The sequence below is a fragment of the Hemitrygon akajei genome, chromosome 7 (assembly GCF_048418815.1).
Source record: "Hemitrygon akajei chromosome 7, sHemAka1.3, whole genome shotgun sequence".
NCBI classification, from domain to species: Eukaryota; Metazoa; Chordata; class Chondrichthyes; order Myliobatiformes; family Dasyatidae; genus Hemitrygon; species Hemitrygon akajei.
The window spans coordinates 144144398-144170815 of NC_133130.1; the positions used below are offsets into that span (position 1 = coordinate 144144398).

Sequence of the window (26418 nt, forward strand, 5' to 3'; positions counted from 1 at the left end):
GCTGTTTGGGTCACCTACCTACAGGAAAGATGAAAACAAGATTGCAAGAGTACAGAAAAAATTTACAAGGATGTGGCCAGGACTGGAGGACTTGAGTTGTAAGGAATGATTGAATAAGATGCAGCGTTATTCCCTAGAATATAGAAGATTGAGGGGAGATTTGATAGAGATATGCAAAATTGTAAGAGGTATAGATTAGGTAAATGCAAGCAGGCTTTTTCCACTGAAATTGGGTGAGACTACAACTAGAGGTCATGGGTTAAGGGTGAAAGTGAAATGTTTAAGGGGAACATGAGGGTGGTGAGAGTGTGAAATGAGCTGCCAGTGCAAGTGCTGTTGTAGTTTTCAATGTCTGTAATAACAGTGGGTATGTGTCTGATAGACTGTTTCCAGTAGCTGTGTGTCTGGGACAGACTCCCGGTACTTTTCCATCTGCTACACCACATCTTGCTGAGGGAAAAAGGTCACAGTAATTTATTATCAGAAAATGTATACAATATACAACCAGAAATTCTTACTCTCCGCTGACATCCATGGAACAGAAGGATGAGTGACAGGGAATTCATTAGAACCTCAAAGTTCCATACTGTCAACCCCAATACTGTCCTTTGCCAGTATTGAGATTAAATTTCTCCAGGTGAGGTTCAGTATAACAGGTAGATAGTTGATTCTACTAATAAGTGGATGCAATGGAATTTAGATGAACAGCATTCCATTTTGTAATGGGTGTGATATTAAATAAAGCTGCCAAATATTTTTGATGATAGAACTGACGTTTCACTGTCAAGCCTCCAGGACTGTGCAACATGGGCTGTTGAAAAGCTGGTTATCATTGCTTTCCTTGACAGGAACACTTTCCCTTGGCTCTTCATTACCAGATGGAGAGTGCACATTTTTGTTGTGAGTGTTTGGGTTTCATTCGAGTGTGATGGTTTCCTCCCATGTCCCATGGTGTGTGGGTTGCTGAGTTGATTAGCCACTCTAACCTTCTCTACTGGGGGGGCAGGGGGGGGGGAATGAATGGTGGAATCGTGAAGGAGCTGATGGGACTATGAGGAGAATTAAATATTAATGTTAATAGGTGCTTGATGGTTGGCACAGAATTAGTGGGCTGAAGGGCCTTTTTCTGTACATCTAAATATTACTGTCAATCTATCAGTGCCTGGTTGATTTTGCTATCGCAATATTCCTATTAGTCAGATGGCATCAGCTGAATCTCATCATCCACATTTCGCACAGAAAAGATGCCCCCTTACATCAGAGCCCAGAATGTTACTAATGTTTATTATCATAAAATAGGAAAAGATATTTACTTTGTGGCTTCAATGGCCTAAAGTCTTTTGAACTGCCACCATTATCCAAACTCATGGTCTGCAGTGGCATATTTGAACAGGGCAAGTTCCCCAAACAGTAATGTGATATCTGTGCAATTATCTGATTTGGTGATACCGAGCAAAGTAAAAAAACATTATCTGAACCATTGCTAAAGCCCACCATAAGTAACAATTGGTTTCCTTGACTGAGACAGAAACTACAAATATAGAAAATGGGTTCAAGAGTAGGTCATTTTACACAAATGTTTAGTTGATCATCCAATTAAACACTCTGCTCTTACCTTCTCCCCACATGCCTTGATCCCTTTAATAGCAAGACATACACTTAATTCCTTCTTGAATAGATGACATGAACTCCACTGCCTTCTGTGACAGAAAATGCTAGAGGTCCACCATCTATCTGGTTGAAGAAGTTTCTTCTGATCTCTAAATGAACATTCCACGTGTCTGTGATCCTCAGTTCTGCACTCACCAGAAATAATGAACATCTTCTCTGTCCAGTTCTGTAAAACTTTGTAGATTTCTATGAGATCCCCATAGGTATCTGTGAGATAACTGAATTACCAACGATGTAAATGAAAATTTAAAATTGAATAAATGCTAGAGATAACTCTGAGGGAAGGAGAACTTTGGACCTGTCAAATACAGGTTGATCCAATCTATCTACATAGTCATCAATCCAGAAAGACCCTGTTATATGGACTATATTTTACTGCATGCTACTTGAAGCTCACTTCTACATTTTCAGATGATAAACGTGAAGCAAATTAGAAGTAGACGAGTGTTTCAGAAGCTAAGGCCTAACTAATCCTTTCATTATAGATGGATTAAAAAGAAATGCATGTATGCAGATTGTGAATGTAGGAACAGAACATTGCAAAGGGATTTAGATGAATAAAATTGTGAGTTATGTAGGAAAATACCAAACCATCTCATTTATACCCTAAAAGTACAAATTGGAAAACTTGCTGCAAATTTGCAAATGCAAGTATGCAAATCATTGAAAATCAACAGGAAGAAAAAAAATCAAAAAGGCAATGGTATGTTGGCTTTTACCAAGGTGAGGAACCTCAAACCTCAAAAATGATATGTGGCCTTAGAGAGAACATAGTGTAGAATCACCAGAATGAACTCTGGCTCAAGGATTATTACTGTCACGTCTTATATTTCTGCCTGTTTAGAAGTTAACAGGTGATCCAACTGATGTGTTTAAAATTGTTTTAATAGAGAAAATACAGATAAAGTATTTCCTCTGCTGGGGGCATAATCTGAAAATGTAGAACCAAGGAACTTAGGAGTGAAATCAAGAAACACTTTCATATGTTGTGGAACCCCACTGGAACTTCTAGACTGATTTATAGATACTTATTGGACAAGAGAGCAACAGAGGTGTAGCAACTGCAAATGAGATACAAACCATTATAATGGATCGATGGAAGTGATTTCAAGGTGGTTCCTACATTCCCTTGCTGATGGGAACTCATCAAGATTTATCATTCTTTTAAGAGTTTGATGCCCGTTTCAATGCACTGATCTTGTATCACTGACAAATTCCCTCATCATCTCTAACAAGAACCATGAATACCCACAGCATCTCTGGCCTGCCTCTTCTTGTTTTGGATTGTGTTTCTTGGGATCAGCTTATTCTTCTGACAGCAAAAGACACCAACAGTCTTTCTGATGGAACTAGCCTCTGTCCTGATTGTCTGAGCTTTGGAAACACAGCGGACATATCCCATTACCCCCAGATAACTTCTAAGGGAACTTTTGAGATGGAACACTGGCCTGCTAGAGTAAGTCAGCTGGCAATTTCCTGAAGTGATTTACACTAAAATAAACCAAATCTTCCAATTGAAAAGTGGAAGAATCAATGTCTGTAAATCCACAATTCTTACTTTTATTATGCAGGAGTGTAATACAATAGGGATAGTCAAGATCAATTTTAAAGGAGATCCAAGTGGCTGCAGGGCTTCATAAAGGCCGCACAGCATAACCAGACATATGCTGACTGTGTACTGACTATTAAGATCTTGTAGACAGAGTCCATCTATTTAATGCTACTTGATCTGGATCTTGTGTTTCACATTTTTTTTGTGCTGATATGCAAACTTTAATAATATCCCTTTATTTTGAATCTGTAGAACTTTTACCAGAATATTAATTAAAGATACTGAAAACAGACTCATTGTGATGGCAAATGAAGGAATCTTTAGACCATAAGAATTTGGCCATTCAGCCCATCGAGTCTGCTCTGCCATCCCATCATGGCTGATTTATTATCCCTCAATACCTTTCACATGCCTCCTCCCCATAATTTTTGACACCATGACTGATCAACCAACTATCAACTTCTGTTTTAAATATACCTGTGTGTGGCAATGAATTCACAGATTCACTACCGTTTGGCTAAAGAAATTCCTCATCTAGGTTCTAAATGGATGTCCTCCTACTCTGAGGATGCTCCCTCTGGTCTTAAGACTCAACCACTATTGGAAACACCCTCTCAACATCCACTCTATCTTTCAATATTCGTAAGTTTCAATGAGATCTCCCGTCATGCTAAATTCCAGTGAGTACTGGCCCAGCACAATCAAACGTTCCTCAAGCATTAACCCTTCCATTCCTGAACTCATTCTCCTGATCCTTCTCTGATCTTCTTCCATGCCAACACATCTTTTGTAAGACTCTAAGTAAGTTATGACCAATGTCTTATAAAGCCCCAGCATTACATCCCTGTTTTTATAATGTAGTTCTTTTGGGATGAATGCTAACAATGCATTTGTCTTCCTTACCGACTCAACCTGCAAGTTTACCTTTAGGGAATCCTGCACGAGATTTCCCAATTTCTTCTGCAACACTAGTCTCTTAAGTTTCCCACTGTTTAGAAAATCGTCTACACCTCATTTCTTCTACTGAAGTGCATGACCACAGCTTCCCTATGCTATATTCCATCTGGAACTTCATTGCCCATTCTCCCAATCTAAGTCCTTCTGACGTCTCCCTGCTTCCTCAACAGTACCTGCTCCCTCCCCCTCCCGACCTACCTTCATATCGTCCCTAAACATGACCAGAAAGTCATCAATTCTGTTATCCAAATCATTGGCATAAGTGCATATGTGGTCCCAACACAAACTGTTGTGGAACACCACTAGCCACCGGCAGCCAGCCAGAATTAGCTTTGAAAGGCATTGGATGAGGCAGCTTTTGATCCAATTAATTGGCTGTAGCTACATTTTACCCAGGTTTCTACATGTCTGACCCACTAAGATGCTCCAAATGTTGTATTAAATGCAATAAGCAGTTTGAAAGAGACCCTAAATAACAAGGAGAGGCAGTATTATACAAATGTTCCATTTTCAGAGGGGGAGTGGGACTCGAGGAGTTGGACCTGCATATTTTCAAACCTCTTGTTAAGACAGTGAGAAAACAGAATCCTTGCCATTGTAAATGACTACAGTAAATATAGACAAAATCTTCACAAATCGATGATCTGGTCTCAGCCAGAGGTTTGTATAAACTGCTTGGCAATATACTTAGCAACAATGTAAAGAACTTGGGAGAACAGATGCTGCTTACCTGTATGATCCCAGTTTTGTGCAGAGAAAATCTTTAAATATGAGGATCAATTAAATTTAGAATTATTTTCTTAAGGCTAAGGGGGAAAATCTGTTGAAAATATTCAAATTATAAGTATAAAGCTACTCCCTCTCTGAAAACAGTGTTATAGTGAGTTCCAAGGTTTTAACTCAGGTTTTAAGTGTTCAAGTTAAGACAGTGTGACTTGAGAGGAACTGACAGGTAAAGGTGCTTTCATGCACCTTTTCCTAGGAGTAGGAAGATGTATGTCTGGGCGTTGCTGCCATGCAGCCCACAGATTCTATGTGCACTTGCCTCAGTTCACTAGTGGAGGACCAACTGCAAAGCTACTGATTTCCATCTCGGCATGAACACCATAAATACTAGTCAGTTCCAACCTCGGCATCCGCAATATTGACAATGAGGGCAGCAGGGATTAGACCCAATGGCCAATTCAATCCTGCCTTCAATGGGTGATGACACACATTCCTGCAAGAATCACGTACGAGCAAGCATAAAAACTTGCACTTGGTTCTACAACCTCTAACAGGAATTAAACCTGGAACAGCTTTGTGGGGTTAGGTGCAACCTGCTGGAAGATTTGAGAAGATCTGGATATATACAATATTATGAATACCTAGACATGAATCAGTAAGGTTGAAATCTTTACCCTTGCATACTTGCTGTTCTCTTGAATTTTGTTAGCTTTATAGTTCACGTTTCTACCATGTACACCAATATATTTTCAGACTGTACTTCACAGGAATTCCTAATTTCTAAATTCCCCTACTTCCCACCCGACATAAAGTTTCATTTTCACTTGGGAGGGTTGAATTACATGAACATATTAACCCCATGATTCTTACCTTTACAAATGACGCTTAAAGATTAACTTGCATTACTAATACCAATGGTAACTCTGTCATGGGACAGTCTCAAACCCGGCTGTGAAAGGCAGGGAAGGTTGGACATGGGGCTAGCAACCTCATCCTGTAAAAACCCAGTGCTGCAGAAATACCAGCATAAGCTCCTAAGACCTCATCCCGCGGAAGAAACATCTTCAAAGATGGACTACACTTGGCAACAACTTGAAAGACTGGCCCAGGACAGAGGACACTGGCAATGCCCCAATATGGGTGATGGGCTTAAGGTAAGGTGAGCCTCTTGATTACATTTGAGCTTGTAACCTACTTTATGGTATTAGTGACAAAACATGAAACATCTACTAGCAAACACGAGGAAACCTGCAGACGCTGGAAATTCAAGCAACACACACAAAATGCTGGTGGAACGCAGCAGGCCAGGTCAGTCCTGACGAAGGGTCTCGGCCTGAAACATCGACAGTGCTTCTCCCTATAGATGCTGCCTGGCCTGCTGCATTCCAAACAGATCTGCTTGCTGTATTATTAGATAAAACAAAGAATAATTTATTGAAGAAAGATGCAGGTGCATCTTATATTGTAAACCAAGTGAGAAGTTTGTCACTATTTTATTGGTGACTGGCTTTTCATCCAATGTATGAACATAGAAATTAGAGCAACCAAGTGGCTCCTCAGACCTGCTTCTCCGTCACTAGGATATTGATCTGATTTATCCTCAACTCCCTATTCCTGACTGATATTATCAAATGCCTGCCTCCAATGCTCTTTAAGGAGGAGTTACAAAGACTGATAAGCGTCTGAAACAAAAAACGGTGTCCCATCCTTAAACGAGCAACCCCTTACTTTTAACAGTGACTTTAGGTTTAGAATTTCTAAAAGTGCTCTCCACCCTCACCTAGTCAAGATCCTTTGGGACCTTATACATTCACATATTTATACAGTTTATAAATGGTTGAGTACTCTATGGATGAGTTTCTAATAAGCTTAAATACATTAAAAAAATAAGCTAATACATTTTTTAAAAACTGCCTTCATAACCTTGGGCATATAATGTTCAATTTAAAGTAAGTAGCTTTGCAGAAGTATATAATGTTAAGTTATAAATTTGGACAGAAATATGTTAAATGGGAGGGATAGCGGTTTTATATATATATATATAGTCAATTAGATTCCGCAGGGATGAGTAACAAACTGAAGGCTAAGTGAATATTCGGGGAGGATTACAAGTAGAATAATAAATCAGTTATAGAATCTAATCCAAGTGCTTGATAGTTAATGCATCTCTATTTGGCAGTATTTACCAGATGGAATCAATTTATTGCACATCTCATGGAAACAGTTACATAGGCAGTTATTTATCAAAATATTTATTATAAAGCACTGCTACAAAGGAGAGGCCATTTACCCATGTGGTTAACACATTAGTGACAGATTCCAGGGTTAACGCACAGCTTTCCATTGTCAAGCAAATAACTTTTAGTTCAATTCCAGAAATAGCCCTTAACTCAAAGGTTTCCTTAGTGCTTTGAACCCAAAAGCTTGGCAGCAGCACTTCCTATAAACCATTCAGCAGAAAATGGGAAGCCAGTGAAGAACTCAAAACATTCTATTTTGGAAATTGAGATGCCATTCACCACTTGTTCTCATTCAGGGTTCTGCTTCTCCAGAGGACTGTGGAAGAGGACCATTCATACACATCAACTGCCATCAGCTATGTAACTGTCCAAAAGCCAAATAATTCCTGTAAGCCTAGAAATGATAGTGATAAAGTCAATGACCAGCAGATCATGGCAACTCCTGTCTCACAAGGCATGTTACTGTGAAACCTGGTGACTAGCTCCCAATAATTTGGTTGCATCTGACACTCCCTCTTTAGGTGGTTGGTTGTCAAAGTTCTGCTGCTTTTGGTCTACTCAGATGTCCAGAGTTTAAAGGTCCTGTCATAAGAACACGTAGCAATCAGCTGCCCATTTGGAGAAATGTCCAGTCCCATCACTTTGCCCTCATGGCCAGCCATTGTTTTGAGCGGTGACCACCCAGGGTGGCTCCATATCTTTGCTGTGTTGTCATAGGCACCGGTGAGGAGATAGTGTCCATCTGTGGCTTCAGGGAGACATAAATCAGCTGTTAGCTGCATGAAGGCAGAATTAAAAAGCAACAAGAAGGAAGCATTTCTAAAAAAAAATAATTCAAAGTACAGCATATGGCAGTTCAAAGAACTGGATGTTATGGCACATTATCTACTCGTGTGTGGCACCACTGCAAAGGAGCATTTGATATGCTTCTTTATTGTTTGCACTGATGTTACACAGAATGAGGTCAGACATCTCAAACATTAAGGAATTATCAACCTTCATTCACAGGGCCCCACAACACCTGGCTACCACAGTTGCCAGAACAACTGTAACGCTGGACTGTGAAGGAGAGGGAAGATGATGGGGCAAATTGTGTCAATTTGTGATCTTAGTAAGCATGAAAGTGCATGTTACTTTAAAAATCAAAACTAATTCACTCACTCAGGCAGAAAGCAGACTGAATGAGTGGTCTGAGAGAGCCAGGCAACGTGACCTGGCAGCTGCAGTGAGGGGAACATGCCAGGCAGGACTGGAGCCCTGGAGGAGGCTAACCCAAACACAAGACAAGCACCTTTCAGAGAAACATCCTTTCTAATGAAATTGCTCTTCCCTCCAGACCCAAGAAGGAAATTGTTGGTAATGGCCCTCACCTCACACACAAACTTTCAACTAGAATAAACTATGAGAAATAATACCTTGGCCTTCCCCAGTGGCTCTCAACAGTACAGCTCTGACAACCTACTGCAAGTTATACTTGATGTGGGCTCTTGGATTGTTTATAAGAACTATTTGATTGGTATTAGCCTCATTACTCTGCAATTATTTGCCTGGACTCCCTCAACTTGAGCGAGTATCGATCTGAACTCTGGAAAATGCCACTCCTTTGCTCCAAAGAAAATCACTCCAAATGATCTAATCTTTTTCCACAGCTATTTTCTTCAGCTGGCACCATCCACCCAGATGCTGCTTCCCATATGGTAAAATTCCCCCTTTCCCTTGTCTTGTGACACTCTAATGATCTTATATCTGATTGTATGGTGATCCAGCATCCGGATTACTCTGTCCAGAATGCGAGCTGAGGCATGCAGCCCGAGCCATGAATCCTGACAGGGAATGTACAGTCAAGAGTGAGGGTTGAGGACTGGAACATCAGAAGTGAGGGATATGGCAAGTCTGTAGCCAGAGCAAGGTCCACAGTGCTTGTACATTTCCCGATTTGTTTTAACACAATGCATTCACTGGGAAATTGATTTATACTGCAGTGTAATATAAAAGGCTAAAATACAAGTGTATTTGAATGGTGACAAAAGTAACATCCAGTATTTTTTTTTAAATCCCCAAGTCCAGCACTATCGAAGTCCCAAGAGTGCCAGATTTATGGAGCTCTGTTGTACATATTCAAGCTTTTTCTGGAAGCTCCAGTGGAATCTACAAGCTAGAATCTCTTGTCATTCCCTTAGAGTTATGATAATCTGGTTACCAACAATTTTGCCAGAAAAAAAGGCTTTTCCTATTTTTAACCATCAAATCTAAAGCTGCAAATGCTTATTTAAACCTATTGATCTCTGTTTTAAGCACAAAGGCACAATTGTTTTAGTGTAGGCTTGCAGCCTGTGATACTTACGCTGAAACCTGACTGCTGACAGGAGGTTATGATGTGCTGGGATGGTGTAGATACATTTCCGCTGTCGCAGGTCCCAAACTTTGCAACTGTTGTCGCCACTTCCGGTTGCTGCGTGATATCTAAAAATAAAGTCAACAACATTACCAGTAAGAAACTGACTGAAGATAATTATTCCAATTGCGGTGATATACCATTATTTATTAACTGGAGTTCCTTTAGTTACGATTCTATAATCTAAAAGATGCTGTATTACTTGCTTGTGTACACAATGACCTGTAGATTGCAGGGTACCACATGGCAGCACCACAAATGTGTTGGTAATTTTTCAAAGGATTATATCAAGTTCAGAGATCTTTTAATATAAAGAGAGCATTAGCAATTGCAGCATATTAAAGAGCAAAGTTGGTAGGATCATAGTTGGTAGAATTGCTGCCTCATAACTCCAGCAACTTGGGCTCCACCCTGACAAGCACCAGGGATCTTCAGAAAATGGTGGGGAACGTTAATTATTTTCAAAGTGGCTCTGAGAACATTCTTGAACTGCTTCCTCAGGTAATCTCATGCTGGCAGGAACTTGGAGTACAGCAACTGTTGACGTCTCATCCAACCTCAGTGGAAAAAGCCTCCACTCATAATTACCCCTCATATTTCTGTATCAAATCTCAAATCTTCCCCCACTTTCATTCTGGTCATTATCCCAACCTTCTTGTAGACAATGTAAAAACCCTCATCCTCTGCATGCAGCAGTACTCCATTGCATCACTCTTGAAAGATCTAACTACTTGTTTGGACCATGCTTCTAATCCTTAACTCACCCGTCATTTATGAAAAACCTTTTGACTTTCCAAATTCCAGAGTGTACACCCCTTCTTTGTGTGATTTTGCTTTCCTTCCCATAGTGTAGTATCCAGCTCTGCTTACAAACCTGCAACTGCAGATTAGTCAGGATCTAGCAAAGTTTTAACATCTTGAATCTACCTTGTATTTTAGTCATTTAAATGTGAAGGCCAGTGTACAAATGATCTTTCTGTACAGGTCCATGGTATCACCTATGTACAGAGACTCCACAAGCCCTCTGTAGATTCTGTAGACCACCAGTGTTTCATCCCTTACAAATTACTCTATCTTTTCCAGGTCAGAGGTGAAAGACCTATTTGTCTAATTGAATCTATTTGCTACTGTTTGCCTGCATAATCATGTCAGTCAATGTATCTACTGTGGCTTTCTTGGTGATTAAAAGATAGTGAACACAACAGCACAAGAAAATAGAATAGGCCACCTGGCCCTTCACACCTGCGCTTCCATTCAGTGCAGTCATGGCTGATTTCCCTAGGCCTCAATTCCTCTTCTGTGCTAGAGCCCGCCCCGCTGCCTGGAATTCCACAATCTTTCAAATATTTATTTCCTCTTTAAATACCTTAATGATCTGACCTTCACAATCCTCTGGGGTGGAAGATTCCAGAAATTCACCACCCTCTTCAAGAAAAAAATACCCATGCATCTGTTTTAAAAAACACCCCCCCACCCCCTTCCCATTATCTTGTAATCCTGTTCGGGGTTCTCCCATTTGTGGAAACATCTCAACATCTCTGTCACATTCCCTTTGGATCTTATGTGCTTCAATAAGATCACTCCCGAATTCTTCTAAACACTAAGGAATGAAAGTTGAACTTTTATATCTGCTAATGAGAGAGTAATCCTTTCATCCCAGTTAAGCACCTAGTGAATCTCTTCTGGACTGCCTTCAATGCTGACACACCCTTTCTTGAATGGTTAAGGCTTGAATACAGATCTTTATGAAAGCTCTACCTGGTCATTATCACTACCTTCTCTTCCATCTCCAGCTTCAGCCATTTTCTGAATTAAGTTAATAAACTACTTTTAAATTCCATAAGCTTTTTGTTGTGCGGCAGCAGTATGTTACAATACATAAGAACTGAAATATAATAAATTAAATACATATATCGATAAATTAAGTAAGTAGTGAGGTAGTGTTCATGGGTTCAATCGGATGACAGAAGAGAAGAAATGGTGATTGTGTGCCTTCAGGCTCCTGTACCTCCTCCCTGACTATAGCAATGGGAAGAGGACACGCCCTGGGTGACAGGGATCCTTAATGATGGATGCCACCCTTTTGAGGCATCGCTCTTGAAGATGTCCAGGATGCTGGGGAAGCTAGTGCCCACGATGGAGCTGGCTGAGTTTACACCTTTCTACAGCTTATTTTGACCGTATGCAGTGTTCCCTCCGCACCACCCCCCCCCCCGCCAGATGGTGATGCGGCCAGTTCAATGCTTGTCATAGTACATCTGTAGAAATTTGCAAGTGCCTTTGGTGACATACCAGAGCTCCTCAAACTCCTAATGAAATATATCCACTGTCGTGCCTTATTTGTAACTGCATTGATAGGTTGGGCCCAGAATAGTTCCTCAGAGATGTTGGCACTCAGGTACTTGAAATTGCTCACTCTGTCAATCTCTGTAACCCTTTTACAATTTTAAGACAATACTAATCATACTGCCTTTAACCTAGGAAATCCAGAAGAATTTTTTGCGACATCTTTGGATTCCCTTGTAACTGGCAACATTGGAGTAAATTTGCATGGTACCATACTAAAGGACTCAATATTCTTCATGAGGCCTCCGTCTGTCAGCGCTGCCCATGGATGTCGTGTTATAGCTGTCTAGATTCACAAGCCTGGGCAGTACAATATGGAGGGCAAGCTCCCCATCTCCACACATCTGATGAACTCAAAGGAACGGCAGAGACCAATACAGTTTGGCACCAGCAGTGCTGCAGGAGCTGCCAGACGGATTTGAACTCAACAGAGGACTACCTTAGTGACTCCAGCTCTGGATTTTTCCCTCGCGGTTTATTCCCAAAGCCTTCCCCATGCGTGGGTATTGCAGAGGTTTGAGATCAAAGTTTTCCTTCTCCTCAATGAGCTGCCAACCAGGCTGATAAGCCCCATCTGCCAAAAGCAACTGGTTTCAAGGTGCCAGTAGCCTGCCTTTTCCCCTTCTCCTGTCAGTAGAAACAGTTCTGCTGGGCTTAGTGGCTAAGCCACATGCAAAGGCAGGAACTGGACTTGGCTGTCAGAGGTGATTCTTCACATAATGCAAGACCCATTATGTACAGTGTACTGCAAAGAAGGAAGTTCTGAGGTGTGGTAACAGGTTCTTAATACGTCACCCTGTTTTATTTTATACTACTGTAATACCCTGGTTCACATTTTTACTGCTATGCTGCAGGTATTTCATTTAGCAGTTCTGAAAGAAAAGTCTGTTCTGCTTTCAGCCATTTGGGTTATTGTTGAAGGGACGATGAGGAATGTGTGCCATCCAATTAGTATGCTGGAACTGGGGGGAGGTTTTCTTTTGGTGAGGGGTACCAAGGTTGGTCTTGGGGCTTTTGTTCGGCATGAAAAGAAGAGAGAAGACGCTGGAGGGATCAGGTCGTAGGATTCGACCCGGTGGGGGGCCGTGATTCGATGAAGTCAGATGCCGAGATCGACTGAGGATCGGTGAATATTGGTGAAGTGTTGAGCTCCAAGTTGTGCACATTTGACTGCTTAATTAAAATAGGCCCTTTTCTTTTTGTTTTTCTTTATTAGCACTTTAGTTGAGATTCATAAATATAATTCCTTTAATCATATGCAGTGTACTGTTGTTATTTCGTGGCACTGATTTGTAACAGGGTAACAAATTACACAGCATCCACACAAACCGAGATTTGCAGTGGGAGAGCCATCTCATTACTGGTTTAGCAGGACCACAGAGTGACTTCCCTAGACCTACACAGCTAAGGAAATCTGGGGGTTTCACTATCACAGTGAAAACCCAGTAGATTTGTTGTTTTCATTTTATCAACTGTGACAATGTTGTACTGCTCCTGTGAGTTTTACCCCTGCTCTTCCTCAGCATTGAGCCTATTCAGGGCTGTGTTTTCTAAAACTAAAATACATCACTTTACACCTGCTGACATTCATTTCTGCCTGCTACTTCTCTGCTTATCCTGTAGTGTTCCAATGAACACTACGCCTTTTGATTAGGTATAATCTAAGGTAATTTCTTCAGTGGTTTAAATGGGGCACGACTGCGCAAGCACATGGAGGTCAGCCAGTGAGAACAGCGGGAGGAGTTTAAAAGCGAGCAGAATTGAAAAGGTGACTGTTATTTCTTCAGCGGTTTGAATGGGTCACGACTGCGCAAGCGCGTGGAGGTCGGTCAGTGAGAACAGTGGATAGAGTTTAAAAAGAGGGCAGCTTTATACAGCGGGCGTCCAGAGTAGAGGGAGACAGAGCAGAAAGGCATTGGCTCAACAGGGCTTCGGCGATAAAGGGTCAAGGCGAAGTAGGTTATCTGTTTAGAATACAGACAGAAAGTATGTGTGTGAGGCTGATTTTCTGTGTTCGGTGTCAGACGTGGGAAGTCCTGGAGACTCCCAGCCTCTTGGACAGCCACATCTGCTTCAGGTGCATCGAGCAGCAGCTCCTTAAGCACGGCGTTAGGGAGCTGGAGATGCAGCTCAATGACCTTCATCTGGTCATGGAGAGTAAGGAGGCAGGTAGACACTCCGGGATAGAGTACCCCAGTGGCTGTCCCCCTTAACAATACTCCTGCTTGAATACTGTTGAGGGAGATGGCCTACCTGGGGGAAGCAACAGCGGTCGTCCCTCTGGCACTGAGTCTGGCCCTGTGGCTCAGAAGGGTAGGGAAAGGAAGAGATGGCTGCAGTGATAGGGGACTATCACAGTTAGGGGGTCAGACAGGCAATTCTGTGGACACAGGAAAGAAACGGGGATGGTAATTTGCCTCCCAGGTGCCAGGGTCTGAGATGTTTCTGATCGCATCCACAATATCTTGAAGTGGGAAGGAGAACAGCCAGAGGTTGTGGTACATATTGGTACGAACGATACAGGCAGGAGAAAGGAGGTCGTCCTAAAAACAGACTACAGGGAGTTAGGAAGGAAGTTGAGAAGCAGGACCTCAAAGGTAGTCATCTCGGGATTACTGCCTGTGCCACGTGAGAGTGAGTATTGGAATAGAGTGAGGTGGAAGATAAATGCGTGGCTGAGGGATTGGAGCAGGGGGCAGGGATTCAGATTTCTGGATCATTGGGACCTCTTCTGTGGTAGGTGTGACCTGTACAAAAAGGATGGGTTGCACTTGAATCCCAAGGGGACCAATATCCTGGCGGGGAGGTTTGCAAAGGCCATTGTGGAGAGTTTAAACTAGAATTGCTCGGGGCTGGGAACCGATCTGAAGTGATGGAAGAAAAGGAGGTTGGCTCACAAATTGAGAAACCTTGGAAAAGGGAGGATAGGCAGGTGATAGAGAAGGGACATGCTCAGACTGATGGCTTGAGATGTGTTTATTTTAATGCAAGAAGTATTATGAATAAAGTGGATGAGCTTAGAGCATGGATCAGCACTTGCAGCTATGATGTTGTGGCCATTACAGAGACTTGGATGGTGCAGGGGCAGGAATGGCTATGTAAGTGCCAGGCTCTAGATGTTTCAGAAAGGACAGGGAGGGAGGCAAAAGAGTTGGGGGCGTGGCACTATTGATCAGAGAGAGTGTCACGGCTGTAGAAAAGGAGGAAGTCATGGAGGGGTTGTCTACGGAGTCTCTGTGGATGGAAGTCAGGAATAGGAAGGGGTCAATAACTCTACTAGGTGTTTTTATATAGATCACCCAATAGTAACAGGGACATCGAAGAGCAGATAGGGAGACAGATTCTGGAAAGGAGTAATATTAACAGGGTTGTTATGGTGGGAGATTTTAATTTCCCAGATATTGACTGGCATCTCCCTAGAGCAAGGGGTTTAGATGGGGTGGAGTTTGTTAGGTGTGTTCAGGAAGGTTTCTTGACACAATATGTAGATAAGCCTACAAGAGGAGAGGCTGTACTTGATCTGATATTGGGAAATGAACCTGGTCAGGTGTCAGGTCTCTCAGTGGAAGAGCATTTTGGAGATAGTGATCCCAATTCTATCTCCTTTACCATAGCATTGGAGAGGGATGGGAACAGACAAGTTAGGGAAACGTTTAATTGGAGTCAGGGGAAATATGAGGCTATCAGGCAGGAACTTGGAAGTGTAAATTGGAAACAGATGTTCTCAGGGAAACGTACAGAAGAAATGCGGCAAATATTCATGGCGTATTTGCATGAGGTTCTGCATAGGTACATTCCAATGAAACAGGGAAAGGATGGTAGGGTACAGGAACCCTACCTGGTGTGTGAAGGCTGTTGTAAATCTAGACAAGAAGAAAAACTTACGAAAAGTTCAAAAAACTAGGTAATGATAGAGATCTAGAAGATTATAAGGCTAGCAGGAAGGAGCTTAAGAATGAAATTAGGAGAGCCAGAAGGGACCATGAGAAGTCCTTGGCGGACAGGATTAAGGAAAACCCCATGGCATTCCACAAATATGTGAAGAACAGGAGGATAAGATGTGACAGAATAGGACCAATCAAGTGTGACAGTGGAAAAGTGTGTATGGAACTGGAGGAGATAACAGAGGTACTTATGAATACTTTGCTTCAGTATCCACTACGGAACAGGATCTTGGCGATTGTAGGGATGACTTGCAGTGGACTGAAAAGCTTGAGCATGTAGATATTAAGGAAGAGGATGTGCTGGAGCTTTTGGAAAGCATCAAGTTGGATAAGTCCCGGGACTGGACGGGATGTATCCCAGGCTACAGTGGGAAGCAAGAGAGGAGATTGCCGAGCCTCTGGCGATGATCTTTGCATAATCACTGAGGGCGGGAGAGGATCCGGAGGATTGGAGGGTAGTGGATGTAGTTCACTTATTCAGGAAAGGGAGTAGGGATAGGCCTTACTTCAGTGGTTGGTAATTTAATGGAGAAGATCCCGAGAAGCAGGATTTATGAACATTTAGAGAGGTATAATATGATTAGGAATGGTTAGCATGGCTTTGTCAAAGGCAGATCATGCCTTACGAGCCTGATTGAATTTTTTGAGGATGTGAGTGAACACATTGATGGAAGTTAGAGCAGTAGATGTAGTGTATATGGATTTCAGCAAGGCATTTGATAAGGTACCCCACTGCAAGGCTTATTGACAAAGTAAAGAGGCATAGGGTCCAAGGGGACATTGCTTTGTGGATCCAGAATTGGCTTGCCCACTGAAGGCAAAGAGTGGTTTGTAGATGGGTCATATTCTGCATGGAGGCCAGTGACCAGTGGTGTGCCTCAGGGATCTGTTCTGGGACCCCTACTCTTCATGATTTTTATAAATGACCTGGATGAGGAAGTGGAGGGATGGGTTAGTAAATTTGCTGATGACACAAAGGTTGGGGTTGTTGTGGACAGTGTGGAGAGCTGTCAGAGGTTACAGTGGGACATCGACAGGATGTAGAACTGGGCTGAGAAGTGGCAGATGGAGTTCAACCCAGATAAGTGTGAAGTGGTTCATTTTGGTAGGTCAAATATGATGGCAGAATATAGTATTAATGGTAAGACCCTTGGCAGTGTGGAGGATCAGAGGGATCTTGGGGTCCGAGTCCACAGGACACTCAAAGCTGCTACGCAGGTTGACCCTATGGTTAAAAAGGTACGTGGTGCATTGGCCTTCATCAATCGTAGGATTGAGTTTGAGCCGAGAGGTTATGTTGTAGCTATATAGGACCCTGGTCAGATCCCACTTGGAGTACAGGTGGCCCGTTTTCTGAACGTTCGCTTTACGACACCTCACTGTTATGAAAGACCTACATTAGTTACCTGTTTTCGCTAACAGAAGGTGTTTTCACTGTTACGAGAAATGCAGCGCGCGCCCTGAGCAGCCAAGCTCCTCCCCCGGAACTGCGTTCTAGCCGCCACTGCTTGAACACGTGCCTGTGAGCATCTGTGCTTTATGTCGATTTATTTTGTGCATCTGTTAGCAAGATGAGTTCTAAGGTATCGGAAGAGCCTAAAAGAGCTCGTAAGGGTGTTACACTTAGCGCAAAACTAGATGTAATCAAGCGTTTCAATCATGGTGAACGAAGTTAGGACATTTTCTGCGCGTTGAACCATTCGCTCTATTTATACGCAGAGAGAAAGAATCTTGAAAGCTGCCGATGTTACTGTTGGTTCTGCTCATAGCAAAGTGGTCTGTCTTAGTTGGCATCCAATATGGATAAAGTGGAAAGTCCTTTGCTTGAGTGGATTGATGGGTGTACAAAGCATGGTGTTCCATTAAGTTATCTTCTACTTAAGGAGAAATCAGTCAGTCTTTTTAATAAGCTGAAACAGAAAGCCCTGGACGATGGTGATGAAAGTGTTGTGAAAGTGGAATTTAAAAGGTAGTCATGGGTGGTTTGATCGGTTTCTGAGGCGAGGGCAGCTTCATAGCTTAAAGTTTACTGGAGAGAGTGCTTCGGCTGATACCGAAGCTGCCGAAAAGTTCCCAGCAGAAATAATTACAGAAGGTGGTTATTCGTATAAGCAAGTGTTTAACTGTGATGAAACTGCAATTTATTGGAAAAAATTGCCAAGTACCCCAACCTCCGACTACTCAGCCTAACACACCATCATCAGTGAGCTCGCGGTCTTCCTGATTTCGGTTAAGTGAAACTACACTGTACATACATTATTTCTACTTTATATAGGCTGTATATTTTTATGTGTTATTTGGTATGATTTGGCAGCTTCATAGCTTAAAGGTTACTGGAGAGACTGCTTCCGCTCTGTAGTGAGATTATACACTACGTAGTGAGATTTTCGCTATGCTAGACAGTGCTGCAATGATTGCAGAAAAGTATTTCTGCTTTATAAAGGCTGTGTATTTATCATATCATTCCTGCTTTTACTATATGTTACTGTTATTTTAGGTTTTGTGTGATATTTGGCATGATTTTGTAGGTTAATTTTTGGGTCTGGGAACACTCACAAATTTTCCCATATAAATAAACAGTAATTGCTTATTCAACTTTATGACATTCTGGCTTACGATCTGTTTCATAGGAACACTCTACCTTCGGATAGCGGGGGAAACCTGTACTGTGCTCAATTCTGGTCGTTTCACTACAGGAAGGATGTGGAAACCATAGAAAGGGTGCAATCCAGGAGGTTGCCTGGACTGGGGAGCATGCCTTATGAAAATAGGTTGAATGAACTCAGCCTTTTCTCCTTGGAGCGACGGAGGATGACAGGTGACCTGATAGAGGTGTATAAGATGATGAGAGGCATTGATCATGTGGATAGTCAGAGGCTTTTCCCCAGGCTGAAATGGCTAGCACGAGAGGGCATAATTTTAAGGTGCTTGGAAGTAGATATAGAGGAGACATCAGGGGTAAGCTTTTTTACGCAGAGAGTGGTGTGCGTGGAATGGGATGCCAGTGGCAATGGTGGAGGTGGAAACAATAGGGTCTTTTAAGAGACTCCTGGATAGGTACATGGAGATTAGAAAAATAGAGGGCTATGGGTAAGCCTAGGTAGTTCTCAGGTAAGGACATGTTCGGCACAGCTTTGTGGGCCAAAGGACCTGTATTGTGTTGTAGGTTTTCTATGTTTCTATGTTTTCTATAATCTGAAGTTTCCTTCATCGCACCAAATCCAATACAGAAATAATTCAAAGTATACAGAGAATAAAAGCTATATTTGTTTTGAACCCAAAGTAACATTATCATCAACTCTGAAAAAGCCTTTTCTAACCCTCTACCCTTCCTTTTTAAACAGTTTGCTATCCTTCCGTTTAAGCCCATAACCTCCAACATTCTTGAATAACCTCCCAGGTTTTATCTTGTCAAAGACTTTTCTCAAAAAGGATCTAGTACTTTCCCAAATGACATGACAAATAAACTCTTCTCAGGCCACCAGCTGGATACAATAAATCGACTTTAGCTGATGTTTTGATGACAAACTCTGCCACCTTCATCAGGGATGATGCCTGTTAAGACTGATTTTTGGGTTTAGGTAATTTACATTTAGCAAATGGCTTTGGCCACCAGTCTTCTGTTCCTTGACAATGTATTGTGGATTTAGTTTGTACAAATGCATTTCCTAAAAGCTGTGAATCCCAGTCCACAGATGATGCTGGCGTCTGTGGGATGGATGCAGACCAGGTGTGAAGTTTGCATGTAGTCTCAAAGAAAGCATTATCTATACTTTGTAAATATGGAATCGTCCTTTATGCTTAGCACGTAAAATACCAAATAAATGTATTGTAAATTCAGTTTGGGACAATGGATTCCTAAAAGCCCAGTCCAGACGCTGCTGGTGCCTGTGGGATGGATACAAATCAGAAGGTGGGAAGTTTGTATATAGCTTCAAAAGAAAGCATTGTCTATACTTTTAAATATGGAATTGTCCTTTGTGTTTAGCAAATAACTATCGAGCCCCACACCCTGGCAAGCAGACCTTTCCACTGAAAGTGTCTCCGTAAGATGCCTGCTGTACCTTGTTTTGTCGAATAAAGGGGCTGCTTTGTATCTACCAGTAACACTCTCCAGTGATTTCATTCACACAACAACAATGCCTAGGCACATCTAGTCCAGTGGTAAATATACGTGCCTAGGGACCATCCCTGATGAAGAAGGCAGAGTTTGTCATCGAAATATTGGTTAAAATCAATACTTGTACCCAGCTGGCAGCCTGAGAAGAGTTTATTCGACTTCCCTCAAGTCCACGTTTACTTGTCCTACCCATTGGGAGAGAAGCTGATTCCGTAGATCTCCTTCAAATGTCCTTCTAGGAACATGATGCATCGACCAGTCCGCAGGTCCCACAGACGTCCAAAGGCATCAAGGCCACTGATTAGAAAGAGAAACTCAATAGTCAGTCATTCTGGCAACATTCACAATTGCAGCCAAATCTGACAAGAAAAGCAAAATGCCCTCTCCCCTAATAGATGAATAATCTCTATTTCAGTGGTTGGTCCTTTAATAATCAATTAAAAGTAATGACTGTTCCTTTAGAACAGGGTTCCATTTTTTGCCATGGGCATTAGGGTTAGGGACCCCAGGTTGGGAACCCCTGTTTTAGAATAAAATTTCCTATAGCATTTCATGGGGTCATTATCAAGGAACATCAAACTACAAATTGGGGCAAGGGAAAAGAGGAGCAGGTTTTTGTTGTGGAGGGGGGAGGGTGAAGAGGTGAAAAGGAAGATAATGGGTGAATTTTATTTAGGACTTCAGGAAATACCCAGCTGGTTTATAGGACTGGAGATGATTGCAAGGGCAAATCTGAGAACAGTGAAAGGAGTTAAAAATTTAAGACAGGAAAACACATGGGTGATAGGTAAATAGGACAGGGTGGGAGTTAAGCCACAGGTAGCAGAGTTTTGAAATGTCTAAAAATTGCCTGAGTAGATGAAGATCAAAGAAGTAACTGGGAAGAGAGTTCCCTTAAGGAAGAGTGTAGTTATTTATAATGGAGCCACAAGAGATGGGTAGGGTCTTACTTTAAAACTTCTTGTTTGTATTTACAGCAGAAGCCACAGAAGTTAGGGAATTCAGGGAAGAGGACAGTGAAATCTTATTGACATTACAAAGGAGGAGGTGTTGGCAGTCTTGAAAAGCATAAAGGTGGATAATATTCCCAGAAAATGACTAGGTGTATCACAGGATTTTGTGGGAGGAAAGGGAATAAACTGAGCAAAGATTTTTGCTTCTTTTAACCACAGCAGGGGTACCAGAAGACTGGATGATGGCTAATGCCATGACTTTATTTAAGAAGAGCTGCAAGGTCAAGACATGGAACTACAGGTTGGTGAACCTTAAATCAGTGGTGTGGAAGTTACTGGGTGGGAATCTGAGGGACAGGGTTCATTTGGATTTGAACACAGAACATTCGGTACAGCAGATGGACAGGCCCTTGTGCCAAGTTAAACTAAATCACTTGAAAACATTGGTGGATACAGGACTGAAATGGTTATATTTGAATGCACACAGTAATATGCAATAAGGTAGATGATCTTATAGCACAGCTAAAAATTGACAGGCATGATGTTGTGAATATCATGCAGTCGTGGCTGAAAGATCACAACTGGGAGCTTAACATCCAAGGATGAACATCGCATCAAAAGGACAGGTAGGTGGGAAGAGGGTGTGATGGCGCCGTTGGTTTAAAAAAAAAATCAAATTCTTGGAAAGAAGTAACATAGGATCAGAAGACATAGAAACTTTATGGGTAGAGTTAAGAAATTGTAAGGGTATAAAGATGCCGAAGGGAGTTATATATAGGCCTCCGAACAGTAGCCAGGATGTGGGATACAAATTACAATGGGATATAGAAAAGGAACATAAAAAGGGCAATGTTACGATGGTCATGGAGAATATTAATATTCAGGTAGACTGGGAAATATGTTGTTGGGTCCGAAGAGAAGGAACTTGAACTATGACTACCAGATGCCTTCAGCCCACTTGAGAAAAGGCAATTCTGGTCTGGGGCTGTGTAATGAACAGGACCTTAGGAGGTAGTAATCACAATATGATAGAATTCACCCTGCAGTTTCAGAGGGAGAAGCTAAAATCAGATGTATCAGTATTACAGTGCAGTACAGGAAACTACAGAGGCAAGAGAGAGCACATGGACAGCATTAAAGCAAAAAAGAAAGCAAACAAAAAAGCAAAAGTTAGTGGTAAGATAGGATTGGGAAGCTTTTAAAAACAAACAGAAAGCAACCACAAAAAGCAATAAGGAGGGAAAAGGTGAAATTTGATGGTAAGCTAGCCAATAATATAAAAAGAGACGACCAAATTTTTTTCCCAGATTTATAAAGAGTAAAAGAGGCAAGAGTGGCTATACCAGAAATTCAAGAGTGTTATATTCAATGAAGTTGCTATTACAATGAAGGTGCTCAGGAAGCTGAAAGGTTTGAAGGTAGATAAGTCACCTGGAGCAGATGAACTATACCCTGGGATTCTAAAAGAGGCACAGGCCAAGTCACTGGGTATATAATAGATTCAGATTAATTGGGACACATCAGGACCAGTATATTTTGGCTTAATTAAGCAGCTGACCCAATTAGCCGATGTTTCACGGAAATAGTTTAAAAGTTATTTTAAAAAAAGACAAACTAATGAGCAAATTATGTACTTAAATGAAATACAGAACAAGTTAGAATACTACCAATACTACTATGGTACTATAACTTTGCCAAATGCTAACTGCATTCTCTACCCTACTCTTTCAGATAGGTGAGTGAAATATTCTTTTACTGTCCTTTGAGTGAATGAATGGGAGGAAAACCCGGAAAACATTATGTTATCGGTACACAGAGGAGGCATGCAATAAAAACACAATAGATCAGGTTTCCCAGTTAATTGAAGAATTAGGATATTGGCCTGGACTAAGTGTAGAATTTGTTCTTACCCAGTTCCCACCAAAGAGCCATCACGGTGGAAGGCAATGTCATAGACACCCTTGCTATGGCCTTCCTGGTGCAGGATTTCCTCCTGAGCTTCCAGGTCCCAGAGTCTCCAGGAGTGGTCATAACTAAAAAGCAGAAGCAACAGTAAAAACATACCATCTTACCTATAACATCGCTTAATACTGAAATAACTAGGTCTCATCCACAGTAAGGAAATGGCTACGTAATACAAGAGTGCAGAAACACCACCAATGATTAACTGAATGAGAAACACATCACTAGCATGTTAACACAAGAATATGACATTTAGCTACTGCTTTTTGTACAAATGCCAATAAGCAAGTGCATGAGACATGATGGAGTGGATACACATTCAGTACATATGTGAAAATGATGAGAACAGATAGAGATTTACAGAATGAGGTGTCTGATGCAACAGCAAAGGCAGAACTAAATTCTGTAGATTTAAATTCTAGCAACCATAACACATCATGTAACACAGGCCATCTTCAGTCTCTTTTGAATTGTTCAGTTAATGTTAACTTAACACATACTGTATATTAGATACTACTTACCATGTGGTCCCGAGAAACCTGCCTGATGGATGCCACGCCACTCGAGCGACTCTCATTGTGTGCCCTTCAATGTTGGCTACTGGCTCATCACTGCAAAAGATCAAAGCACAAAGAAACGTGCTATTAAACAAGGACATGCATTTTATTTTTATTTAGGGACACAATGTGACACTTTGAGCCATGATGCTCAGCAATACAGATTTAACCCAAGACTAATTCAAATTACGTTTATTATCAAAGTATGTATGCAGCATACAACCTTGAAATTTGTCTTCCTACAGTCAGCACGAAACAAAGAATTATGGAACCAACTTGTTGAAAGGAAAACAGGAAAACCTTCCTCTACCCCCACATGCAAAAAAAACTTGCATAAGCGGCAACAACAAAAAAAGAGCAAAAACACTGAATATAAAATGCAAAATCAAAAGGTATATTTCAGTTCAGCTCAGTGATCATTATCTGCAGGCCACCCCAATTCAAAAATCACCCAGAAGTAGCAACAGAGAAAGGAGTGACCAAAACTAGTACACATAATAAACCTGAATTAGAGTCCAAATCTACAAACTGCAGCGTTTAAACCTTGCTCTGGCACCATCGAGGGAGAGAGATCAGTTGAATGCAAGGACCTTCCCTCGACAGCAGTGAACGAGAAGCAATTTACAATTTAAAATTATGTGACAATTCACAATGAACAATTAACCTACTAACCAATATGTCTTTGGAATGTGAATTTAATTGAATTGAATTGACTATTTCTTACATACTTCACATACACGAGGAGTAAAAATCTTTACGTATATTTCCATCTAAATGTGCAATCATGGTAATTTATAATAAATAGAGCAGTCAAAGTAATACAGAGTACATTCAAATCAGTGTGAGTTCATCAGTCTGATGACCTGGTGGAAGAAGCTGACCCAGACCTGTTGGTCCTGGATTTTATACTGCAATACCGCTTCCTGGATGGTAGCAGCTAGAATAGATTATGGTGGGATGGCTTGGGTCCCCAATGATCCTTCAGGCCCTTTTTACACAACTGTCCTTGTAAACATCCTGAATCTTGGGAAGTTCACAACTACAGATGCGCTGGGCTGTCTGCACCACTCTCTACAGAATCCTGCAGTTAAGGGACGTACAGTTCCCATACCAGGCAGTGATGCAGCCACTTAGGATGCTCTCAGTTGTGCCCCTGTAGAAAGGGAGGAAACTGGAGCACCTGGAGAAAACCCATGCAGTCCCCAGGGAGGACATAGGAAATCTATAGAGGACGCCGGGATTGACAGCGTTGAGCTAATTGCTATGCAACTGTCACATCCCCAGTGGGGCTTCATGGCATTTTGTAGAGCTTTTCACAACTGCTAAAGTGGTTTACAGCCAATAACACTATTTTGAAGACACTGCTGTAGGCAATATGGTGGTTTATTTGAGTGCACAATGCTCCCTTAGCTAACATTAAAATAAAGGAGATGGTAGTCAATTTTAGTTGCTGATTCAGGGATAAATAGTGCTCAGGTCATCAAGAGACAACTTTCACACTAGAACAATAATCTGGGATCTTTTGCACTCATCCTAAAGGGAAGATAGGGGTTGTTTTGTCCAATGGGTAGCACCAGCATTCCCTCAGTACTGCACTGGATGGTCATCTTAGACTGTGTAATGGATTCTCTGTGGGTGGGGAGGGAACTTGAACCCACAATCACCAAGCTCAGGTAAGAGGCTCAAGTGGGTTTAGGCTGACAACTGGGTTGGTGTAGTGCATGTTTTGTATAAACATATCAATTTGGTGCAGGTTGGAAACAGTCAACAAACACTTTAATTCAACTAGTTGGAATCAACATATTTAAATATGTCAGCCACAATGTCAAACTCAAAGGGGAAGTACTACATAACTGAATTAACTGTGCTACTAATACAGAATTGACACAAATATGACAGCTTCTCATACATAACTTTCTGAAGTTCACATTCATTAACACTACTCCTTACCATTTCAAAATTCTCCAAATCCAACATGAAACCGAGCAAAGAATTTCACAGTCAATGCTGGATTAATGTGACATGAAAAAAAGCTTCAAATGAAACAGATGCTCGCATCTCATCAAGACTCTTAGCCAATTATCTTAAGAAATTAAGATGCTCAATTGCTAAACCTATTGAACACAACTATGCAAAAAACCATTCTCAGTGAGATTATCCCCTTACTAGATTGCAAATCTGTCCAGATTTTCATAGGCGAGCTGGCCCTCCAACCCAGAACACCTACAGATCCAGTTTAAACGGGTGATCAGCTATGAACAGTGTCGCTCAATCAGTTACTGCTTTTTCATTGATGGATGCCAGCCAAGTTTCTGACCAGTGGGCAACACAGATAAATGAAACAACACTCCAAAAATGCACAATGTAAATTAGGGTTGGAACCAACCCGGATTTCACCACCAGCAGAGCAGAAAAAAGAAACAGAAAGGATGGGGAGGGTGGGGAGAGCAAAGGTCCATGACAGGGTACAGAACAAGAGAGACTGTGATGTAGATGATGGCTGTAGTGCCACAGGGTGGGGGGGGGGGGGGTTGGTATTGGTGAATTTCAGTGTTTAACACTAAGTACAGCTCACTAATTGTCAATAAGAATAAATCCAAGTGTGGTTTAGATATACTATATTGCTCTCAAGTTCTGTGGATACAAATTCTACTGGGTATACTAGCTCCACAATCACAAATCCCATTACATAATAAATTGCATTAATGAAAGATAATAGGTTAATTAATAAAATAGGGCAGCAGAGTAGTGTAGCGGTTAGCACAACACTTTACAGTACAGGCGACCCAGGTTCAATTCCCTCCCTGTAAGGAGTTTGTACGTCCTCCCCGTGACTGCGTGGGTTTCCTCCCACAGCCCAAAACCGAACTGGTTGGTAGGTTACTTGGTCATTATAAATTGTCCCATGATTAGGCCAGGATTAAATCTGGGGAATGCTGGGCGATGCAGCTCAAAGGGCTGGAAGGGCCTATTCCAGGCTGTATCTCAATCAACC

At 41.7% G+C, this 26418-nt stretch overlaps 1 protein-coding gene and 1 long non-coding RNA gene across 2 annotated transcripts in view; one reads left to right on the forward strand and one right to left on the reverse strand.

Moving 5' to 3' along the window:
- The first annotated feature begins 5635 nt into the window (after nt 1-5635).
- On the forward strand, nt 5636-13108 carry LOC140731013 (uncharacterized). The gene is made up of 3 exons (XR_012099718.1): nt 5636-6060; nt 8155-8257; nt 12023-13108. It is a non-coding gene; the product is annotated as an uncharacterized lncRNA (long non-coding RNA).
- prpf4 (pre-mRNA splicing tri-snRNP complex factor PRPF4) overlaps nt 7143-26418 on the reverse strand; it is a 49439-nt gene continuing 30163 nt past the window's right edge. The window contains exons 10-14 of the mRNA XM_073052179.1: nt 23388-23477; nt 22815-22937; nt 20141-20248; nt 9491-9609; nt 7143-7894 (exon numbers count right to left, since the gene is read on the reverse strand). Of these exons, the coding sequence (XP_072908280.1) occupies nt 7701-7894; nt 9491-9609; nt 20141-20248; nt 22815-22937; nt 23388-23477 (634 nt within the window). The 3' untranslated portion in view covers nt 7143-7700. The remainder of the gene's footprint in view (nt 7895-9490; nt 9610-20140; nt 20249-22814; nt 22938-23387; nt 23478-26418) is intronic.